At 36.8% G+C, this 22,540-nt stretch overlaps 1 protein-coding gene across 1 annotated transcript in view; it reads right to left on the bottom strand.

The window, feature by feature from the left end:
- The window catches only part of TRDN (triadin), a 231,089-nt gene that overhangs the window by 4,341 nt on the left and 204,208 nt on the right, over positions 1 to 22,540 (bottom strand). Inside the window, exons 73-79 of the mRNA XM_087719027.1 lie at positions 18,797 to 18,823; positions 17,650 to 17,697; positions 7,045 to 7,083; positions 6,211 to 6,258; positions 5,994 to 6,038; positions 4,776 to 4,820; positions 3,728 to 3,757 (exon numbers count right to left, since the gene is read on the bottom strand). Of these exons, the coding sequence (XP_087575153.1) occupies positions 3,728 to 3,757; positions 4,776 to 4,820; positions 5,994 to 6,038; positions 6,211 to 6,258; positions 7,045 to 7,083; positions 17,650 to 17,697; positions 18,797 to 18,823 (282 nt within the window). The remainder of the gene's footprint in view (positions 1 to 3,727; positions 3,758 to 4,775; positions 4,821 to 5,993; positions 6,039 to 6,210; positions 6,259 to 7,044; positions 7,084 to 17,649; positions 17,698 to 18,796; positions 18,824 to 22,540) is intronic.

Raw genomic sequence — 22,540 nt, 5'->3', positions numbered from 1 at the left:
TTTGTCCACAATAGATTTGTTATTGAAAGAAATAATATTATGGTAATGAATTTCTCCATGAGCATATGATATGAAGGTATAAATCTGCATGTGTGCCTTAATCAAGCTACTATTTATACCATTATCTCATAGAATTAAAAATGGGACTTCTTTCTCATTTTCTGTTGCCTTGCATTGGTTGGCAGGAGTTTCTCCAGGCATACTGTTTGAATACTTGCCAATGATTTCAATGTCACCAATAAAACATAAGTTGTACACATTTTGGCCTACAACAATTATTGGAATAAGAGAAAGGACATGGTTGCTAATTAGTATTGTTATTCAATCATTCAGTCTCTTCCAATTCTTCATGACCCAGTGGACATCATTTTGCCAGGATTGTCTGCCAGTAATTGCTTCTCAATGTTTCTATTCTGACAGCATCAAGTATGTTTTGTTTTGACAATCCAGGTACAAATCGTACACATATTTTTGCAGCCCTAAATTTCTTTTTTGCCTCTGGGGAGTTAGCTGAATATGCTTTTAGCGCTAATCTAGACTTATCATGATCACTACCAATACTTATGTCTGTGACTTGCTCTTAAGTCTTCTAATATCATGTTGCCATAAATCTGAATATTCTATCCTGGCAAACTGCTGGAGTAGGTTGTTATTTCCTTCTCCAACAGATTGTCTTTAATCTAATTCATCATTTATGACCTACTGTACCTATCAATGGGTGGCTCTGTACATAGCCAACAGTATAGTTCACAGTCTTGTTTGGGATGCACAAAGTTTTTTTAACCACTATTAGGTAATAAGTATATTACCAAATTATTAATCAAATTATCATTGAGCCAACAAAATGGAGTAAAAAGTATTAATTATAAACATTTAGCTAAAAATAATTGAACAAGTCAACAGTTCTTATGTTAACTAAATCTGATTTAATACTGTCAGTATGTTCATTATTGTTTACTCCCTAGATTTCTGTATTCGATAAAGTCCAGTTATTCTTTGTTCAATTGTTAATTCCTCCCTCTAGGTGTTTATAACCAGCAATCTTATTTGTAAGCAAGACAATGCAACATAAAATGCACAATATATCACAGATATGCTCTCATACTGACATCTCTTATAGAAACTATTAGGTTGCAATTAAAGTCCAAACATCCTAGGATATTATGCTGGGGGGTATTTTGCTTAGCTCTAGTTCATGGGTAAAACATTTATGCTACAGAACAGTCCTCTCACTCTGAGGTTGATCAGAAAGTGGTTATAGAAAGCTATTTGTGATCTCTGGATGAAACAAACAACTGTAAAGGTTCTCACACAGACAAATACCAGATCTGGCTACCAAAATATGAAACAGATGGAAATTGTATCTCCCAACCAAGATAATTGCTTTTAGAATGAGTAGAAGAAATGGATGCAAAAAAATGTGAACATGAAACCTTATAAACAGAGCTTGCATTTGATAAATGCAAGATGCCCTCGCTGTTTCATAATAGCTCCTTAACTTTTCTACAATTAAACCAGGGGTTAAATTCAGCAGATTCTGACAGGTTCTGGAGAGCCAGTAGTGGAAATTTTGAGTAGTTCGGAGAACTGGCAAATACCACCTCTGGCTGGCCCAGAGTGGGGTGGGAATGGGGATTTTGCAGTATCCTTCCCCTAGAGTGGGGTGAGAATGGAGATTTTGCAGTATCTTTCTCCTGCCAAGCCCACCAAGCCACGTCCACAGAACCAGTAGTAAAAGAATTGAATTTCACCACTGAATTAAACTATCTTATCAGAAATTCCGGGATTCTCGATGCCCATTTAATTAGATCCAGTCCAGCCTCCTAGAGAAAGCCGGACAACAATGGTAGGTATTTCAGCAGCCTCATGAAAGAGAAATTTACATCATGTTCAGTGAATACACAAGTGGTGCATTACATCAAATGGTCAACAGCTTCCATATATGAACCAGGCTTTAAAGGACTTCCCAAAACCATTAATTGGCCGTAAACAAAGCTGAGAAGCAATAGAATTCTTTGTCTTTTTTATTTTATGGTTCATTAATACACTGGTTCAGATAGGAGACTGTCCCTAAAAAGAAACTTTCTCAGTGAAGACATCTTCCCTCTCACTGGGGCAATCAATTTACAAGATTAAGATAATAATTCACATCAGAAGCAAAACAAAACAACCCTGCTCTCAGCAGTATCATTCATGCAGGGGACATATGAATGGAGAAGAAGTAAGCCATTGAATCTACTTAGGTGGTTTGTCCATTCCAATTACCAGTAGTTAATATTCTGTCTTTAGCATTTTTACAAATAACTCAAGATGGTGAATATATGCAACCCATTTTCCTCTTCCTATTACAATACAATACAATACAATACAATACAATAGCAGAGTTGGAAGGGACCTTGGAGGTCTTCTAGTCCAACCTCCTGCCTAGGCAGGAAACCCTATACCGTTTCAGACAATGGCTATCCAATATCTTCTTAAAACTTCCAGTGTTGGGGCATTCACAACTTCTGGAGGCAAGCTGTCAACTACTTAATTGTTCTAACTGTCAGGAAATTTATCCTCAATTCTAAGTTGCTTCTCTCCTTGATTAGTTTCTACCCATTGCTTCTTGTTCTACACTCAGGTGTCTTGGAGAATAGTTTGACTCCCTCTTCTTTGTGGCAACCCCTGAGATATTGAGAGGGATATTGAGATATTAAGATGGGAACATGCCATTTGATTCACATTCATGGATAAAAATAAGGGTTTTCAATGTTACAAAAATAGTGAATCAACATGGACCATACACAGATTCTATTCAACTAATCTGAACTTTTCTTACATTTATGCAGGTCCATTTTTAAGAGTTGCAAAACATTGTTTTATTGATGCTAATGCACTTCTAAGGAACCCCTCTTTCTTGAAGGAAGATGATAAAGTCAAGGCTAATAATTATTCTAAGAATATAAAGCAAGTCTTCCATTTAGTAGAGTTATAGCTTAGAATTTTAAAAATAGGTTCATGTGGGCTTTTGGCCTCCCATGAGCACAATTTTCAACTGCAAAAAATTAGTGAAAGTTGAAATTCTAACCCGTGCTGCATATAAATTACTGGATTACAAATCAATTTTACTGACATGAGTTATTCTTGGTATTAAAGAATCATTGTACTACAACTATAATAACTATAATAATATAATGTAAATCCTTCCCATCCTAAACTTCAAAAACAAATTGTAGAAGATGGAGATGTGAAGATTTATGTGATGGCCATAATCTATGACACAATTACTGGAAAGGGAAGGAGTGAATAGGTAAGTTTTGTTACATTTTTATTACAACTAAACTGAAGAGCAGAATTCAATACATTGTTCCAATAATTACACAGCTGTTGGAAAAAGTCTGATATATAGTATCTGACCTATTTGGAAATCATTTTTTGGAACTATCCCTTCTTGTAAATGTGCAGGTAGCAACACGAAATGTATAAAAATTGATGTCTTGTTCACATTCTTTCTTCTAATGTATCTTTTCTCCTACATAATGCAACTGCTTTCAATGTTAGTTTAATCTTACAAAGTATGTAAAATGAGCTTTCCCTCATTAACTAGTTTTCAAAGGCAAATTGTTCATTCTTTCTTAATCTGACAAGATGAGGTAAAACAATACTGTGGATACCAAGTTACATGTCCTGACAAGGAATTAAAGTCACTTGAAAAACAAAGATATTTGCAAGGTCTTTAACTTACTTCCTGGTTTTGCAGCTTTTGAAATTTTTTCTGAAAAGAAAGAAAGAAAATCTCAGAAAGAGGGAGAGAATCTGTAGAGCAAGTTTCTTTGCTAATTCTTTGCTTTCTTTGCTAATTTGCTTTCTTTTAATTGCTTTCTTTGCTACTTAATTAACTTAATCTGGCAGCATTTTTGAAGTCACATCATACTGAAACTCAAAACAGCTATGACTATGAATGCCTTTTATAATGGGATGAAAGGATATATTTTTTTTGCACAGTTGTATAAGAAATCCTCCTGGATACCATAAGGATTCTGTATTTGTCTATTTTTGAATATTCTTTTCAGGCGCATGGAAACCGCTTCCAAGACCTTCCAGAAAAGACCTGTTTTCAGCTGCTTCCAAAAGACATTTAAGTTCAGAACTAGCCTATGTTCCAGAAGGAGGCCATTCCAAAAGACTGGTGCTGCTACAGAAATGCAACATGATTTAGCCTCCTATACCATGCAAAAGTGAGGAGGAAAGATCACTTTTCCCAAAAATATTGAATCGGTCAGGTGTGATTCTCATGGGTAAAAGCAGCCCTGAAACTAACTTGCTGCCAAGTTTAAATTTTATCTGAAAACCTAAGGAAGCCAACATAGGGTCCATGCGTGAGTGCCAGATTCTACATCAGCCCCATTTTGGACTGCCTACAGCTTCCCGAATGGTCTTGTAGAATAGCTGCAGAAAATCTAATCAAGTGTTAATGAGGGCATGGATTACTATCAGAAGGTCCCAGGTAGGGCTGCAGCTAGAGCACCTGCTGAAGTTGGACAAATGCTCCCCCACCCCAAACCATAGTATATCAAACAGTAGAAAGTTATGGCTTGGGAAATAACCACATATGAGTTCAAGTAAACTCAAGTAAAAATGTGGTTTTTCATTACGATCAATGGGTGTCAATAGTGAACAATGAATACTAAATCTTAATAGCCATTGGATTTAAAGAGTAAGGGAGGAGGAGGAGGAGGAGGAGGAGGAGGAGGAGGAGGAGGAGGAGGAGGAGGAAACCAACCACCAATTACCTGTAGTCATATTGTAATAAAAATGAGCTGTTTTTTCTGCAGAAACTGTTAAACAGAACAAAAATATTTAATTGTTTTGGATTCTAAATACAAGTTATAGACATAGAAATAGATAGATAGATACATAAACACACACATTAGATGCACAGCTACTCTTTTCAAAGAACTTTACATGTTTCACAGTATTTAGCCCTTAATCAAAGTCCACAAGACTTTATCAAGGTTAGAGGGAAAACTTCTTTGAGTCAGAAAATCATGGAATCAAAGGTCTTCACTCATGATGAACAATGGGTGACGTTGTTTCTATCTTTCCCCCTCTTTCTCCTAGACCAGTGATGGCGAACCTATGACACGCGTGTCAGTGCTGACACGCGTAGCCATTTGGGGTGACACGCACAGGATTTTATGCGATTCATCCTCGGCTCCTGCACGGCCGCCGAGGATGAAAGAATCTGTGCTGGAGGAACGGGGGGGCGGGACGTGTGATCTCCCCCGCCCACACTCACTTACTGTATCGCCACCGCCCCTTTCTGAGCGCAGGGGCTGCTGGTAAGGCGTGCGTGCCGTGTGCACACAAGTTCAATAATATCAAGGGCAACATATGAAATCGACTGATGAACAAAGAAGTTACTAAGCAGGTATGTTAAATAATTTGTTTTTGGTTTATTAAATACAATTATATATTGCAATTATACATTTTTGTAGTTTAAACTATAAATTGCGCAAAATTATGTTTTTGTCGAAGTGACACACAACGCGAGTTATGCTCGATTTTTTGCCGATTTTTGACACACCACGCCAAAAAGGTTGCCCATCACTGTCCTAGACTGTTCAGGACTAATTCCATTTCCCATCCCCAAGCATACAGTAGTTACAGAGGACCAACTGATTTCTAGAAAAGCTAAATACCACAACAGTCCAGTTTCAAACAAAAATCTAGAAGCTTGTTGTTCTTCTCTTAAAAGTAACTCTCTAGATTTATGGTTTGTAAGGACCATTGTATGTTGCTGTAATAAGAAGAAGGAGACAAAGACTCTAATCTATCTCAGCCACTGAAGTTCACTGGATGATTCTGGATTCATTCTGCATCACCCCAATCTACTTCATAGAAAAAGGTTTGTGCAGATTGCCTTGAATGAATGGCTGGATAGAAACCTTATACATACATACATACATACATACATACATACATACATACATACATACATACATACATACCTTTATCATGTTTTACTTTCAAGGGTGTCTTTTCAACTGTTTTTCCTGTATAAGTAAAAGAAAAAAAGAGAAAACTCAAATGCAATATTTAAACTGAAGCTCATACAATCCACTTCATTAATATTAAGGTAAGTGAAGAAGGGAAGATATTAGCAAATTCAGAGAACGATTACTTTTCATACAATCTTTTAGAAAGAGGAAAATACCCCAGTCTTACCATGTTTTTCTTTCTTTTCTCTCAAAGATTTTTCTGCTTTTTTCTCATCTGCAAAAATGCCCAAATCATAGAGGTTAAACTTTAGGGGACTTTGATATTTGCATATTGTTTCACAAACCCTTGGAGAAAACAAGCTTGTGATTTCCGTCTGTCAGCAGCAGGGAAGCTAAACATGGTTGGAAACAGAGCAGATCTTATATTTGCACATTTACATGCTCTTCTATGGACTTGGATTGAATCATATCTCAAGTGGTTTGATATATGCACAGATGTCTTTCTTCAGCATCCTTTTTTTTCCAGGCATCCCTGAATACAGTCAATCAACTGTGACTTCATACAAGGAGACAGACTGAAATTAACTAAGGTGCAGAGCTGGAGCACGGCTGCCACTCTGATACTTCCTGCTGAGAACAACAGCAGGTAGTTGGCAGTTTACCATAAAGCTGTTCATTCTATCTGCCCCCCTCCCCACCATCCAGATCCAGCTCACTTTAATGCAACTTCAGTCTCTATTTGCTCAACTGTGAGCAGCCTAGCATAATCTCTCCACATGCTACATTACCCTTCCAGACACTAACAGCCAGATAATTCTAAGTAAGTGATTAAAGTTTGCAGCAACCTTGAAGATGAAGTGACTGATAAAAATAGAATATTTGACACTTTGAGGCAGATTATTTAATGGGACAGGTATAATTAGTTTTTATGATGCTCAGTAGATATATCAGGTGAAGTTCTGGGTACATTAAGCTCCATCAGGTACACGTTCTCATGATTTATTACATAGGTTATATGTATGTATGTACTATATGCTATGTACATATACTATATGTTTACCTGCAACTTTGAGTTCAGCTGTTGTTTTTTCTGGTCTTTCTATTGAGTAGCATGAAGATAGAAAGAGAAAGAAAAAAATAAGTACATCTATATAAATCTTCATTTGGGGCTGTTTTCAATGTAGGTAGTTATTTACATATGACTATAATAGAATCTGCCCATTATGGTCATACATTGTAAAGTTTATAAAACATGATCAACCTGATATTATGACATTTTTAGTAGTAATCATAAAGTGGTGGTTATTAAGCAAACCCATGGTTCTCTATGGGTGTGGTTTTGCAGAAAACCGGAAATAAATGTCCAGTTTTTAGCCAAACAATCGTAAAAGAGTCATGTGATCAGAGGATGATGCAAATGGCCATCAATCGGGCTGTATTGCCAAGCGATCATGTGACCCTGGAGGGGACCTGACCATTGGAACTTTGAATCTGGGCTGTAAGTACTCCCAAAGTAGGTCTGTTGTAACTTTGAATGGGTACTAAGTGACCAGTTGTAAATCAAAGACTATATGTATAATGTATATTGCAGACACTATGAATACAACAACACTTTTGTTAAGTTAATGTAGAAATATTTCATTTGTAAAAACAAGCTGTACACGTCCCAAAGATATTTTTTCCAAAGGCAACTGGACTTAAAATCCAATAAACAATAAACAATAGCAATAGCAATAGCAGTTAGACTTATATACCGCTTCATAGGGCTTTCGGCCCTCTCTAAGTGGTTTACAGAGTCAGCATATTGTCCCCAACAACAATCCGGGTCCTCATTTTACCCACCTCGGAAGGATGGAAGGCTGAGTCAATCCTGAGCCGGTGAGATTTGAATAGCCCGTGGGATTTGAACAGCCGAACTGCCGAACTGCAGTCAGCTGAAGTAGCCTGCAGTGCTGCATTTAACCACTGCGCCACCTTGATTTTCCTTGAAGACATTTCGCTTCTTAAGTTCTGGCCAACTTCTTGGATGAGAAGCAAAACATCTTCAAGGAAAACCAAACTCCAGTTGCCTTTGGAAGAAGCACCTTTGGAAAAAGCAACCATGACCGGGATGACTGAGAATCTCCACAGACATCAAGCTGTACACATTGAATTACCCTAATCTAGCCCACAAGGTATCTGAGAAAATATAAGGGCAGTCAAAATGGAAACTTTTTAAGATATAAAGAAGTTGACAGGAATTTTTGGCAGATTATAGATATTATGAATTAGATTTTTGTCATTTTATTTTCTTGCAAGGGCTAGTCTAGACTTATTATTCCAGATATAAACTAGTCTGCTTAAATAAATGTCTTTCAGATATGTTGGATTATGTTTCTGACAATCCATCAGCCAGAAGATCAATGGACACCGGTTCAGGATAAAAGTGATAGCTGGAGGGTGCCCATTAGGAAAGCTTGATCTGTTTTAATGCCAAAACTGAATATATTGGATTTTGCCTTGGGACTTCATATTATTGTTTTAACGTGATCTGTTCTGCAGATTATCTCCAGTCAGCATCCATTTTACATCCTTGCAACATGGCAGACATCTAAAGTTATTTGAAATATTGATTACAGCTGCAAATGAGGGGCACATCAAACAGTTTAACATTTATTGAGTAGAAATATAAGACATAAATAAAAAGTAAATATAAATGTAGATGGCAGAGCTTTGTCTTTTCATGCAGCTATGTTACATGAAAATATTTTTTAGATTTTAATAATTAAAAAATAGAATGCACCAGTAGTCTTTTTAATGCAAATAAAGTTTCTGTAGTTCCAAAATACTAAACATCTTAGAGATCTAGCAAAATAGATAAGTAGTGAAAGAAAGATAGAAATCGATAATGACTTTTAAAATATAATTCAAATTGCTTCTGTTCATTCCTATTATTATTGATAGATATAGAAATAGATAATTTAGGGTTTCCTTCATGTTATTATCTTTACCTTCCTCATTTTAAAATAATGCAATGATTATTCACATTTAGCTAAGTTAATACATTGGTATTCATAGACGTTCTTCAGTTACCCAACAGATAGGAGACAACTGATTATACAACACAATAATTCTCTTAAGAGCAGCAGTCTATATACTTGTGTAGCTGTCTTCCCTCTGTACTTGAAGTAGGAGCACAAATATTTAAAGAGAACTTTTTGCAGCACAATATTACATCAATTATATATTGATCAACACAGCACTGTAAAAGCTTACAATCTTTTGACAAAGTGAGTAAGAATAAAGTATGAAATTTGGTGCAAAATCTTTTTTGGCATGAAGACTAAATTTGGCTAGAAGAAAGCCATGTTATCATAATGTGTTGCTAAATTTGTATTCAAGTTCAGAGACAATGTGATCAGAGGTGATCAGAGGGAGTTCATTTTGTGAACTCCCTCTGAACTCTTCAGCTCATTGACCCTTCATAAGGGTTAATTTTTAGATTGTTCATCAACCCCCAAATATTTATCATATAAAATAATTTAATAAATACTACTACTACTACTACTACTACTACTACTAATAATAATAATAATAATAATAATAAGAAGAAGATGAAGAAGAAGAAGAAGAAGAAGAAAGAAGGAGGAGGAGGAGGAGGAGGAGGAGGAGGAAGAAGAAGAAGAAGAAGAAGAAGAAGAAGAAGAAGAAGAAGAAGAAGAAGAAGAAGAAGAAGAAGAAGAAGAAGAAGAAAGGAGAGTACCAATAGTAATAGGTGCCTTGGGTGCAGTCCCAAAACAACTGGAGCACCACTTGAACACCATAGGCATTGACAAATTTGCCATCAGTCAATTGCAGAAGGCAGCTTTACTTGGCACTGCTTCCATCCTGCAACAATATCTGTAACACCATCAAACATCCAGATTTGTCTATCCCAGGTCCTTGGTAAGGATTTGATAGGTAAACAAAAATGCCAAACCCAGACTGAGCATCTGGCTGACTGTGATGAATAATAATAATAGTAGATAGTCCCATTGACCCGTGGAGGTTGAATATTGACCACTCTGCATACACCTACTCTAAAAAATATGTAGAAGATCTTCTACTGGCTATAGTATAATGGCACAAAAATAATAGCAAGTATATGAGAGTCACAGTAATTTTTACCAATTATTCTCTATATTTAAACATTTATTTTGCAGCAAACTGCAACTTGCAATTCACTACAGGAAACTCACTGCTTCTTTGCACATGGATAATTTCCATAAATCATAAAAAGAGATGCCTCCTGATAAAATCTACATCTTACATTCTCTGACATCATCTATCCAAAGCCTCTTTTAATTACATTTACCTTGCAATGTAACTAATTCTTACTATATTACTTAATATTATGCTCTCCGTGGCAATAAAACATGATATGTAGCACAAAGATGTTCATTGCTGGTGCTGAAGGAAAGAGTTTCAAATGTGTCACTCTCCTATAGATTGAATTATTGCATTTAAACTCTTCTTATATCAATGAAATTCACATTGGGCTCATTCATGGGGCAGCCCTGAAAGTTGTTGATGGAACCAGGGATGTCTGCAGGGAAAGGGATCAAAAAAGCCAACATGCGGCTTCCGGGGAGTGGCCTGTCGCCGGTCGGCAGCTTAACAGAGCTGCCCCCAGAATTCAGGTTCGTTATCTACTCAATATCAAGAAGATAACTCTTTTTTCAGACAAGAAAAAAGCAGTGAGGAATCTCAGCTGGTAAGAATCTTCTTTGAAGTTCACAGTTTGTTTTTTTGTGAGCTGTGGACGGAGGGGGAGGATCAACCCAAAGCTGAGTCATTCAACTCCGACCTGAACTTCGCAGCTGTTATTCACAGCATTAGACAGGACCCCTCCCCCTTAGGACAATCTTTAGAAAAGAGACTATTAAAAATCAATACGAGCAAAGACCAACTTGTGAACTTTAAAACTTTTCTCTATCTGAAATACCAGCTTCAATGTTATAAAAACCTCTTTTGTTTAATTGTTTTCAAAATGGCGTTTACAGCTTCTGCATTTGTTATCTCCGGCTTCCTGCTACAGAATCAAAGAAACAATTTCTTATAATTTAATTAGAGCTACTCCCTTAAAGCTTTCAAGACTCTGTTGTTGATAAAGAGACATTCCAAACATTCCAAACGGACTTTCTCTTTTGAAATCCTCCGTAAAACCCCTTGGAAAAAAAAAAAAAAGAAGGAAAAAAAAGGGGGGGGGAGGAATTTCTTTTTCTCCACATAGCACAGTGGATTAGTAATTTAGAATAAATAATTAAAACCAAAATATAATGGCATCCAAATTAACCTCTGTCAAATTACCTCCGAAAACGTCTCCCATACCTGGTACAAAGTTGCAGCCCCCACCATCTATGCCCCCTAGTGGAGATGTACTAACAAAAGAATTTTTTCTGGAAATGTTCAAAGAATCCAGAGAACAGAACTTAGAAATGTTTAAAGAATTCAGAGAACAGAATCTAGAAATGCTTAAAGATTTCAAAGATGAAATAAGGAATGAGATGGAAGTTCTATATGACAAATTCGATACCAGGGTCACTAAAATGAATGATAATATGATGGGAATTGTAAATGTGATAACGGAATATATTTCTGGAATGGAAGATAATTTAGAAACTCTCAATGAAGCTAAGACTAACCTGATATCCAAAACTGAAATGGTGGAACAAAAAATTGACAATGCTGAAAAACAAATTATTATGATACAGTATAAGCAGATGGAGCTTGCATTAAGAGTGAGGGGGCTGCGTGAAGAAAAGCAGGAGAACTTAAAGCAAATGTTTTCTGAAGCTTTTGACCGTCTGGTGGGAAAACCGGGATCCAATTTTGATTGGCAGATTGACAGGATTTTTCGTGTTAACTCATGGGCGGCAAAACAAAGGCAACTTCCCCGAGACGTGGTAATATACTTTGTTACAAGAGAATCTAGAAATATAATACTACAAGAGTCTTACAATACTAAGCTTCAAATTGGTGGACAGGACCTGATTGTTTTGAAAGAAATACCACCTCAGATGCTAAGAGCTAGAAGAGATTATGCTTTTCTGGTGGAAGAGCTCAGAAAGCGTCAGATACAGTACAGATGGGATGCCCCATTCGGTATTATAGTTACAATGGACAAACAAAGATATCGTCTCAGCTCTGTATGGAAAGCTCGTGATTTCTATCATAGGATTCTGAAGATGGGATACCCTGAACCTTCGGGATATGGTGAAAAACCACGAGACGAACAAGATAAACAGCAAACCACACAACCATCAGATAAAATGTATCATCTCCCTCTTCCGGAAGGGCAAGGAGTCAAGGAAAAAAGATCCAACCGTAAGACCACCAGACAAACGGATAAACAAGCTACTATGCAACAATCTCAACAATCGTTGCCCATTGATCAAGGGGCTACTGCAACAAGCTCAGAAGCTGTGGGAGGAGCCAAACCAAAGGTGAGACAGGCCTTGCGGGAGGCTCTAAAAAAGCTTCAGGCAACCAAAAATGACAACTAAGATTTTGACATGGAATGTTAACGGACTGAACTCTCCACAGAAAAGAAAGAAAATATTTCATTATCTCAAACAGTTTAAGAATGACATAATTTGCTTGCAAGAAACTCATATCAAATCAACCGATCAAAAATATTTGTTTAACCCCAAACTGGGCCAACATTTTGCGACCTCAGCCATGGAAAAGAAAAATGGCATAGTAGTATATTTAAGAAAAGACATTAAAGCTGAGCTAATTGAAGCAGATCCCTTTGGAAGATATATTGCATTAGATTTAATCTTAGAAGGGAAAAAGACGTTACTCTTGGGAATTTATGCTCCTAATCAACAACAAGATGGATTTTATAGAAATCTTCACGCTAAATTAGTACAGTGGGACTTTGAGTCTTGTATATTGTTGGGTGACTGGAATGGCGTGATCGACACCAAAAGAGATAAGAAGACAGCTCGCCCGAACACCAAATTTCGAGCTAAGTTACCCAAAACCTTTTTTGACATGCTGGACGATTTTGAATTGCGAGACGCTTGGCGCGAGAGGCATGCAGAAGAATATGACTTTACCTTTTTTTCCAATAGACATCAATCTCTTTCAAGGATTGATTTTATACTAATTACAAATGATTTACTTTGTAGGGTGAAGAAGACAAAGATTATGGCGAGAGTTCTTTCAGACCATAATCCAGTATGGATGGAATTGGGAAGGGTAGCCCAGGCAAGAAGGTCCTGGAGGTTGAATGAAAATTTATTTAGATATGAAAAGTATGTTAATGATTGTAAAAAATTGCTATCGGAATATTTTGTTCTCAATATGAACAAGGGTACATCTTTGGAATATGTATGGGATGCAAGCAAAGCGTATATGAGAGGAGTATTAATGAATATAAACAAAATACACAGACACAAACAAGGGCAAAAACGAAAAGAATTGGAAGAGGAAATTAAAGGGAAAGAGTCAGAATTAACATTGAATCCAGGAGATACAAAGATTAGGGAAACAATTGCTATATTAAAATCTCAGTTTGATATGCTGATCTCTGACCAGGTAGCTACTAGTTTATTATATGCTAAACATAATACTTTCTGCAATGCAAATAAACCCGGTAGGTGGTTGGCTTATCAGATTAGAAAAAAAAGGAAAGCTCGAAATGTATCCAAATTGTGTTACAGAGGGAAGGAAGTGTTTCAACAGGAAGAGATTCAAAAGGTATTTCGGGAATTTTTTACAGAGTTGTATAAAGGGGATAAAATTAAGGACGGAGATATAGACAAATACCTAGATAAAGAGAAAATCCCCCTAGTTAGAGAAGAACATAGGCATAAGCTGAATCAACCTATAACCTCTGGGGAAATTTTGCAGGCAATTAAACAATTAAAGTTAGGGAAAGCACCAGGCACAGATGGTTTAACAGCTGTTTATTATAAAAATCTACAGTTAGAAATGGTAGAACCCCTCAGAGAACTATTCAATAAAATTCAATCGGGAGGGAAAGTGCCTCCTTCGTGGAAGACTGCGTTCATATCGTTGATACCCAAAGAAGACCAAGACCTTACCCAACCAAAAAATTACAGACCTATTTCATTACTCAATGTAGATTATAAAATTTTTACTAAAATATTAGCAAATAGGCTAATGGGGGTAATTCAACAACTGATACATACCGATCAAACTGGTTTTATACAGGGCAGACAGATGAAGGACAACGTTAGATTAATTATCAACGCTTTAGAATACCTGGGAAAGAACAATCAAATTCCGGCCGCATTCATATTTTTGGATGCGGAGAAAGCCTTTGATCGAGTTAATTGGCAATTCCTGCTGAAGACATTGCAAAAAATGCAGATAGGAGATGGCTTTTTACGGTCAATTGGTGCAATATATCAGCAGCAAACAGCCCAGATCATTGTCAATGGAAGTCTGACAGACTCCTTTCAAATTGAAAAAGGTACAAGACAGGGCTGTCCTCTGTCCCCATTACTGTTTATTATAACTTTGGAAATACTGTTGAATAAGATACGGGGCCTAGGCGGTCTAAAAGGGATTAAAATTAGACAGCAAGAATATAGAGTCCGTGCATTTGCGGATGATCTGGTTATAATATTGGAACAACCGCAGGAAACTAGTAGGGTATTATTGAATACGATCAATCAATATGGTCAAGTCTCGGGATTTAAAATAAATCTAGGAAAAACCAAAATAATAGCTATAAATATGACTATCAAACAGAAGGAAGAACTGGGGGCGATGCTAAGATGTGAGGTAGTTAAAAAAGTTAAATATCTTGGAGTTAATATTTTAATCTCAAATGGGAAATTATACAAGTATAATTATGAATCACTTTGGCATAGTACACAGTTGGAGTTGAAAAGGTGGGAAAAACTGCATTTGTCCTTGCTGGGTAGAATAGCGGCACTAAAAATGAACATTTTACCAAAATTTTTATTTCTTTTTCAAATGTTACCAATACTTAAAAGAGATGCGAATCTTTTAGAATGGCAGAAGGGTATCAATAAATTTGTGTGGGCAGGAAAGAAGCCGAGGGTAAAGATGAAAATAATGCAAGATGCACGTGAAAGAGGAGGATTGAAATTACCTAACTTAAAATTATACTATGACGCAGTGGCATTATCTGCAATTAGTGATTGGATTCATCTAACTAATGACAGAATTCTGAATATCGAGGGATATGACTTGTTATATGGTTGGCATGCTTACTTGTTATTTAACAAAAAAACGGATAAGAAATTTAAAAATCACATCTTAAGAAATGCTTTATTGCGGGTTTGGAAAAAATATCAACATAAATTAAATGATAAAGTGCCCATGTGGGCAATTCCTAGACATGCAATTGAAAATATGAATGTAGAACAAAAACACGATAGAACCACCTATAGACAACTTCTTATCTCAGAAAGAGGGGTAATGGAACTAAAATCTTTAGAGGTACTTAAAGAAGAGAAGGTAGTTCAAACGTGGTTTCAGTATGGTCAATTACAGGCTAGGTGGAAAACAGATCAAAAAATTGGCTTTGTAAAAGTTGAGGATAATTTGTTTAAACAAATAAGAGATCAAAGCTCAATGCATATAAAGAGGATATATAATGTATTAGTACAGATGGATTCTGAAACGGAACTGATTAAGGATTGTATGATAAAATGGGCTCAGAATATCGAGGAACCAATAATGCTTGAAACATGGGAAAGAATCTGGGTAAGAAATGTGAAATTTACACAAGCACAAAACTTGAGAGAAAATTTTTATAAGATGTTTTATAGATGGCACCTAGATCCTAAAAAGCTTGCCTCTATGTATCCAAATGTTCAACCTAAATGTTGGAGATGTGGTTCTTGTGATGCTACATATTTTCATATATGGTGGACATGTCGTAATGTCAAGGCATTTTGGATAAAAATATGGTGGATCCTGCAAAACATCTTTAAAAGAAGGATAAAATTTACCCCCCAGTTGTTTTTACTGGGTATATGTATTGATTTTACAGCAGCAGAGACTAATTTGGTTCTGTATTTAATAACGGCAGCAAGACTCTTGGTGGCGCAGTATTGGAAGAAGAAAGATTTACCTACAATTCAAGAATGGACTTTGAAAGTTATGAACTTAGCCGAAATGGCCAAAATCTCAGCATATCTCAAAGAACATTCAAACGAGAGATATAAACGAGACTGGAAAAAATGGATTGATTACATAAAAAGTAAATATGGGACTAAGAAACTCCAGATAGCTTATGCTTAGTATCAGTAATAATTTAAATTGTTTAAAATTTGGGTAACAGTAAGAAGCTGAGTTCAATGTAGAGATATTTTAGACTGTGATTGTTCAAAAGTTATACCACGTATGGTCTTTGGGAAGTCGGGGGGGGGGGAAGGGAGGTGGGGATTTAGGGGGAGGGGGGAGGGGGGAAATACAATATGTGTTAAATTCCATGATTGTATTTGTATACTGTGGCTTTTCAATGTTAGTGCGAAAATAGAACAAACCGAATATACTGGAAGGTAATAGATACCGAAGGAAAGAGTCGAGTGAAAGAAGAAGGAGGGTGGAGAGGGTGAGAGAGAGGAGGAGGAGAAGGGAGGGAGGGAATGGAGAGGGTGTGATAGGGTTAAGGTTAGAAAGAAGGGGAGGGGAAGTAGGCGTAGAGGGGTGTGTGAGAAGGAAGAATGAAAGTTGGAGGGGGTTGAAAGAGGGTGTATGGCGGGTCAAGGTGGTATACTGGGTTTGTATTGTAGAGGGCATTTTCTATGTTATATGCCCTGATTAAGCACAGTGAATATGTGATTGTATAGAATGAAAACATAATAAAATATATATATTAAAAAAAAAAAAAAAGCCAACATGCAATCAAAGCTCCACCGTTTTTTCATGCATCTTGATGCATGTTAAAAAGAGGCAGGTTTTGATCACATGAATGTAGACCCAACCTTGACTTTTGACCTTCTCCTGAAAGGCATCCTTGAAAAAAACACTAGTATTATAGTATTCTAGCTCTTTACATGTGACCTATTTATATTCTTTACTATTTGCTTTCTTAAAAACATGACATAAATAAAGGAAAGTAAAATATTAATCACAGTTAATTGTCAAATGCATTATTTAAGATATTTGACTAACAATAGTTAGGAAATTCTATTAATTCAATAAGTTAAAGTGCATAACCACCTTTTTAGAAAAAGATGGAATAGCAGCAAAGACATTATTAGCAACCAAGTTAACAAGACTATTTAAAATGCAGGTTTAGAAAAAGCATTCACATGCAAAGCAGGGCAGCAAATATAAATATAACATGATACATCTTGTAATTTCTTTGGACTTGGAGAGAAATTAAAGAACCTTACTTCAATGGAGGAAAAGGAGAAAAGGATAATGTTGGGTTATAGTTCTTAAGCTTGCTCTTGGCTTAGATTCTACACATATTGCATGCCCCTCCCCCCACCAACAAAGAAAAAATCATGCTTACTTATGAATAAGGACAGGATGGTACATCCCTATTATTTAAGTAAGCCTAAGAAGTATACATTGTATAATAGCAATAATGTCAGATGCTCAAGGCCTTATTATTCTGCTCAGTTTGTCAATTCCTTCTTCTACTTTGCCAAGTGATTGTGTGAAGTGTGAATATTAGAATAAATACCTGGTTTTGCTGGATGAGCTCCTTTTTCATGCCCAAGAACTTCTTGTTCTAAAAAAGTGGGAGCAATACAAGATAAATTCAACCAGTGTATTGTATAGTCTTTGCTCTTAACTTTTAAATTCTTTTCAGATTTCACGTAAAATGAGTCATTCCAGATTTACTGAGAGAAGACCTATAGTGTTAGTCCGGCCTTCTGATGTTCTCAAACTAGCATACAGTAGATAATGAACTGACATGTGTGGCCATGCATAGCTTTTCTCTGAGAAGATAAGCTTACACAAAATATAGTTCTGGAATGGTTATATATTAGCAGTCTGTTGAGAACATGCAAATGGTAAGTCTTGGTAACTTCATAATATCTCCTTCATATAAAAGGAATAAGAGCCTATGTAACTAGGGCCATCAACCATTGCAGGGAAGAGAAACCTTTTAAGATGATTAGACCGAGCAGGTTCCTCAATGACCTGTAGCCCTTCTGTTAGGCACCACTCCATTCTGAGGAGCTTCATGAAATAAAACAGGTGTGGGAAAAACTTTGGGTTTTAATTGAATAGTCTAGTTGTATTAGAATCCTGGCCAGTGCCCTGTCTACGTGGCTGCTTCTTCAGAAATATCATGACATTTCTAGGTTCGATTTGCAAGAAACAGGATTAATATTGTACTTCACAATAATTTATTCATAGATTATGATTGATAGATAGATAGATAGATAGATAGATAGATAGATAGATAGATAGATAGATAGATAGATGATGGACGGACGGACCAACTGACCATGCTGGGGGCAAAAACTTTGTCTCTATTGCTCAGTAAAATCACACCATACTATAGGACATTATTATATAGTCTGAAAAATCATGTGACAGTCACATATATTACTGGAGTAAAGCTATCGTGACTACTCCATACAGCTAAAGTATGATTATAACCACATTTGAATAATGAATGTGAATGGAACTCAATGTACCTCCTTGTGGAACCTCCAGATCTGCTCTGGAGAATTTCCAAATCCAACAGCTGGTTTAGAAGATAGGCAAAGGATACATGTTTGCTACTGTCATTGAAAATCCAACTGGAAATATCATCAAATTCTAACCATCATCACTATTCCTGTATTTTTCAATAGTTGTAAAGTTTAGAGACTTACTTGGTGTTTTATGTTCTGCCTCCTTGCCTAAAAAAAAAAAAGGAAACAGAGAAAAACAAAATAAAATAATTAATTTTAGTTCCTGTATCCCTCTAATTTTAGAAAATAAAGATTGCAAAACGAAACATTTTTATGGCCAAAAGTCACAGTAATGTAATTTTCTATGCAATGGTTTTCCAAGCAATAAAATGCAATTTATGGTAATAGTGTTCCAAATTATGCATTTATGTTTATATACCATCAGAGTCATAACAGTGTCAGCAAACAGAAGAAAACTTCCAGTCCCTTTTTTTAATAAAAAAATAATGTTATTAAAAATTATCAATGAAAAGAATAAAAATCGATGCATAGGGTACTGCAAAAATACAAACAGAAAAATATAAGAAAAAGAAAAGCCAGGGAATGTGTAGAAGGAAAAAAAATAAAGGAGAAAGAGAAAGAAAAAAGAAATGACTTTTTCCTTCATCCCAGTGGGTAAAAACAATTTTAGTAGCTTATCACTGTCACTAAATAAAACATAATCTCTCTTATCCCCATAGCTCATCTCCTATAAGGCACAAAGAATCAGGACTATTCATAAAGTTGCAGCATAGAAGATTTATTCAAGCCTATACACAAGAATCTGGTCAAATAAAGTTCAAAATTAAATTGTGCCAGGTAAGGGTCAACAGAATTCAAGAGGGAGTGGACATGGAGCACTAGTGGGAACAAAATCAGTGGTGGGTTGTGAGCAGCAGGCACCGTTCCGGTATGGTGCTTCAGAGAGCCCACCTGCCCACGTTCCTGAACTGTATTTCACCCAACCGGGCCATTTGCGCATGTGCATGCAGTGTATGGCACCTGAGCAATGCTCTGCCAAGCAGCTGGAGCATCGCAGGTGGTAGGTGCACATGCATGCACAATGCATGTGCACAGGGTGGATGCCCGGCCTTGTCGCAGGGTACCGGTTGCGACGGGATCCGGAATCCACCACTGAACACAATGACTCTAAAGTGATGATGCCCTTCCCCCAGCTTTGTCTGCTCTTCTCTTATACCGCCTAAGTAAAAAAATAAAATAAAAACCCAGTCAAAATTCTATGTCAATCAAGCTTTGTCAACAAAAGTCCAGTAAGGGCAATCAGCTATAACTGCTTTCTTTTTTAAAACCCTGGCCAATAGCACTCAGACTTATATACCGATTCACAGTGCTTTACAACCCTCTCTAAGCGGTTTACAGAGTCAGCATATTGCCCCCAACAATCTGGGTCCTCATTTTACCCACCTCAGAGGGATGGAAGGCTGAGTCAAACTTGAGCCTGGTGGGATTTGAACTGCCAAATTGCAAGCAACTGGCAGTCAGCAGAAGTAGCCTGCAGTACTACACTCTAACCACTGCACCACTAAGGCTCATAATCTTCTTATAAACTTTCCTCAAATTACTCTTTAACCCCCTCAAAAAAAAGTATCAGAGGTAATTGGCTGATCATTTATCACAATTTTAACATATTTATTTTGTATCAATAAGTAAATTTTACCCTTTTGTTTGTCACTTCTAAAATAATCTTTTCATATCTTGACAGAACTCTTTTGTATATCAAGAAAAAAAAATCCAAATCAGTTTCTTGATTTAATATCTGTTTATCCCCTTTGGGGAATAAATCATCATTCAGAACAATTTGTATTACATTTACTGTCTCCCTCAAATTAATTTCATAGCTATCCATTGCAGCTCATTCTTGTTTTACAACTTCATTAGAACATGCTCTGTCAATTTTATCAAGCATTTGATCCATTATGTCAAAGGTTTGGCTGAGAAGTATTCAAAAGTTTGTACTAAGGAATTCTGCTCCATTTTCTTTATTCTCAAGCTCTAGTGCTCAGCCTTCAAGGTCTGATTATCATTAAAAAATAACAAAGCAGTATCCATTTTCCTATGAGAAAATATCTTCTAAATAATTCAAAAAGCTACAATTCCAAATTTCTCTGGCCCATTAAGCCATTTTTAACTTTCTTCTATACTAAGGATCGTTTTGCTGCATAGTTAAAAGAAATCATATATTTTTAAAACTTTTAAAATCAAATTTACACCATCATCTTTTTAAGGAGACAGAAATTCAGCCAATGAATGCAATAAAAACTTATCAGTTCAAAGGGTTTTAATCTCTCCAATATCCAAAACAATTTTTAAAAAAACCAAAATTACATCTTGTTAGAGTTCAACCTCAGTTTTTTCACCACATCCAGATACTTATAGTTTCCAATTACGGGATGATTACACCTCCATGGTGGCAACATATTGTTAGACACTTTGTTGTAAACCACTGGTGGGTTGCAGGTGGTACGCCCCGGTACGGTATGGCGTACTGGAGCCTGCCTGGAGCACCGGGTACCATTCCAGTATAGTGCTCCAGAGGGCCCACCTGCCTGCCCACGCTCCTTACCTATCTTTAAAGCTTTTAGTGCTTCTATACACGTGCAAGGCACGTATAGCGCCTGCGCGGAGCTCCACGAGCATCTGGAGTGTTGCGGAGGCATCGCTGGAAGGTGAGATGCATGTGCATGTTGCATGAGTGCACGTGCCACACATGTTCATGTGGAGGACGCCAGGCCCCATTGCAACCGTACTGGTTACAATGGGATCTGGAACCCACCACTGCAGTAAACCTACCAATTATCTCCCTCAATGGCTTCATATAAATGCAGGATTAAGAGGACCAGTCTATGTGGCATTCTTGGGAGAGTGCTCAAGAGATCAATCTTTTCTTTCCTACTACTGCCTGCTCAAATCAAATCAAATCTTTATTGTCAATGCACAACATGTGTACAGTGAAATTGAATGAGCCTCCCTTGATGCACCCCTCGAAAATACAGAATGCGTCTCAATAACTCAATAAATAAAAGAAAAAAAGAAATCCTTAGAACCAAATAAGTAATAACTAGCACACATTACCAAATACATATATGTATGTAACATTATATAACACTGATATAAGCATGTTACATGTTACGCTGGCCCTGCAAGTCTATCATATTAAACCTGATTATGGTGTTTTGCTACATTCAGAACAGTGGTGGGTTCTGGCAGGCTCTACTGCTGGTTTGCTCATGTGCATGCTGTGCCTGTGCGCCTGAGGTGTGCTGCACGTGCATGCACAGTCCAGTTAAAATTGTTCTGCCAGTTCCAGCGACCCAGGCTGCCAAATCACTAGCAGTTCACCCGAACCAGTCCGAACCAGTAGGAACCTACCACTGATTCAGAAGTCTGACGGCCCAAGGATAAACGTTATTTAGGAGCTTTTAGGAAAAAGTTGCAGAACCATAGAGCTGGAAGGGACCTTGAAGATCTTCTAGTCTCACTCCCTGCCCAAGGCAGGAGACTTTATCCCATCCTGGTCAAATGGCTGTCCAATCTTTTTTTGAAGACCTCCTTGGGGGTTGGACTAGAAGACCTCCAAGATCGCTCTCAGCCCTGTGTTTCTTTGATTTTTAGTAATGGAGCACTCACAATTCCAAGAGACAAGCTGTTCCATTGATGGAATGAGTCCCATTGAAGGAGATACACTATTGTAAAACCATGCCTCCTATTCTTTTTTTTAAGTATAAGTTTTTATTTTTCAAAACAGACACAACACAAAAAATCCCCTTTCTTTACATACTGTAGAAAGTGTATCAGTTGGTTACAAAAAAATTTTGTGCATTTCTTTTACAGTCACCCATGATTCATATTAATTCTAGTATTTTAAATCAAATATATTTGCACATA

Source organism: Thamnophis sirtalis, unplaced genomic scaffold (genome assembly GCF_051295495.1).
Source record: "Thamnophis sirtalis isolate CommonGarterSnake01/CBP01778 unplaced genomic scaffold, rThaSir2_p1.2 scaffold_6, whole genome shotgun sequence".
NCBI classification, from domain to species: Eukaryota; Metazoa; Chordata; class Lepidosauria; order Squamata; family Natricidae; genus Thamnophis; species Thamnophis sirtalis.
The sequence above is the reverse complement of the archived record's forward strand: the minus strand, read 5'-3'. Positions and strand labels throughout refer to the sequence as shown.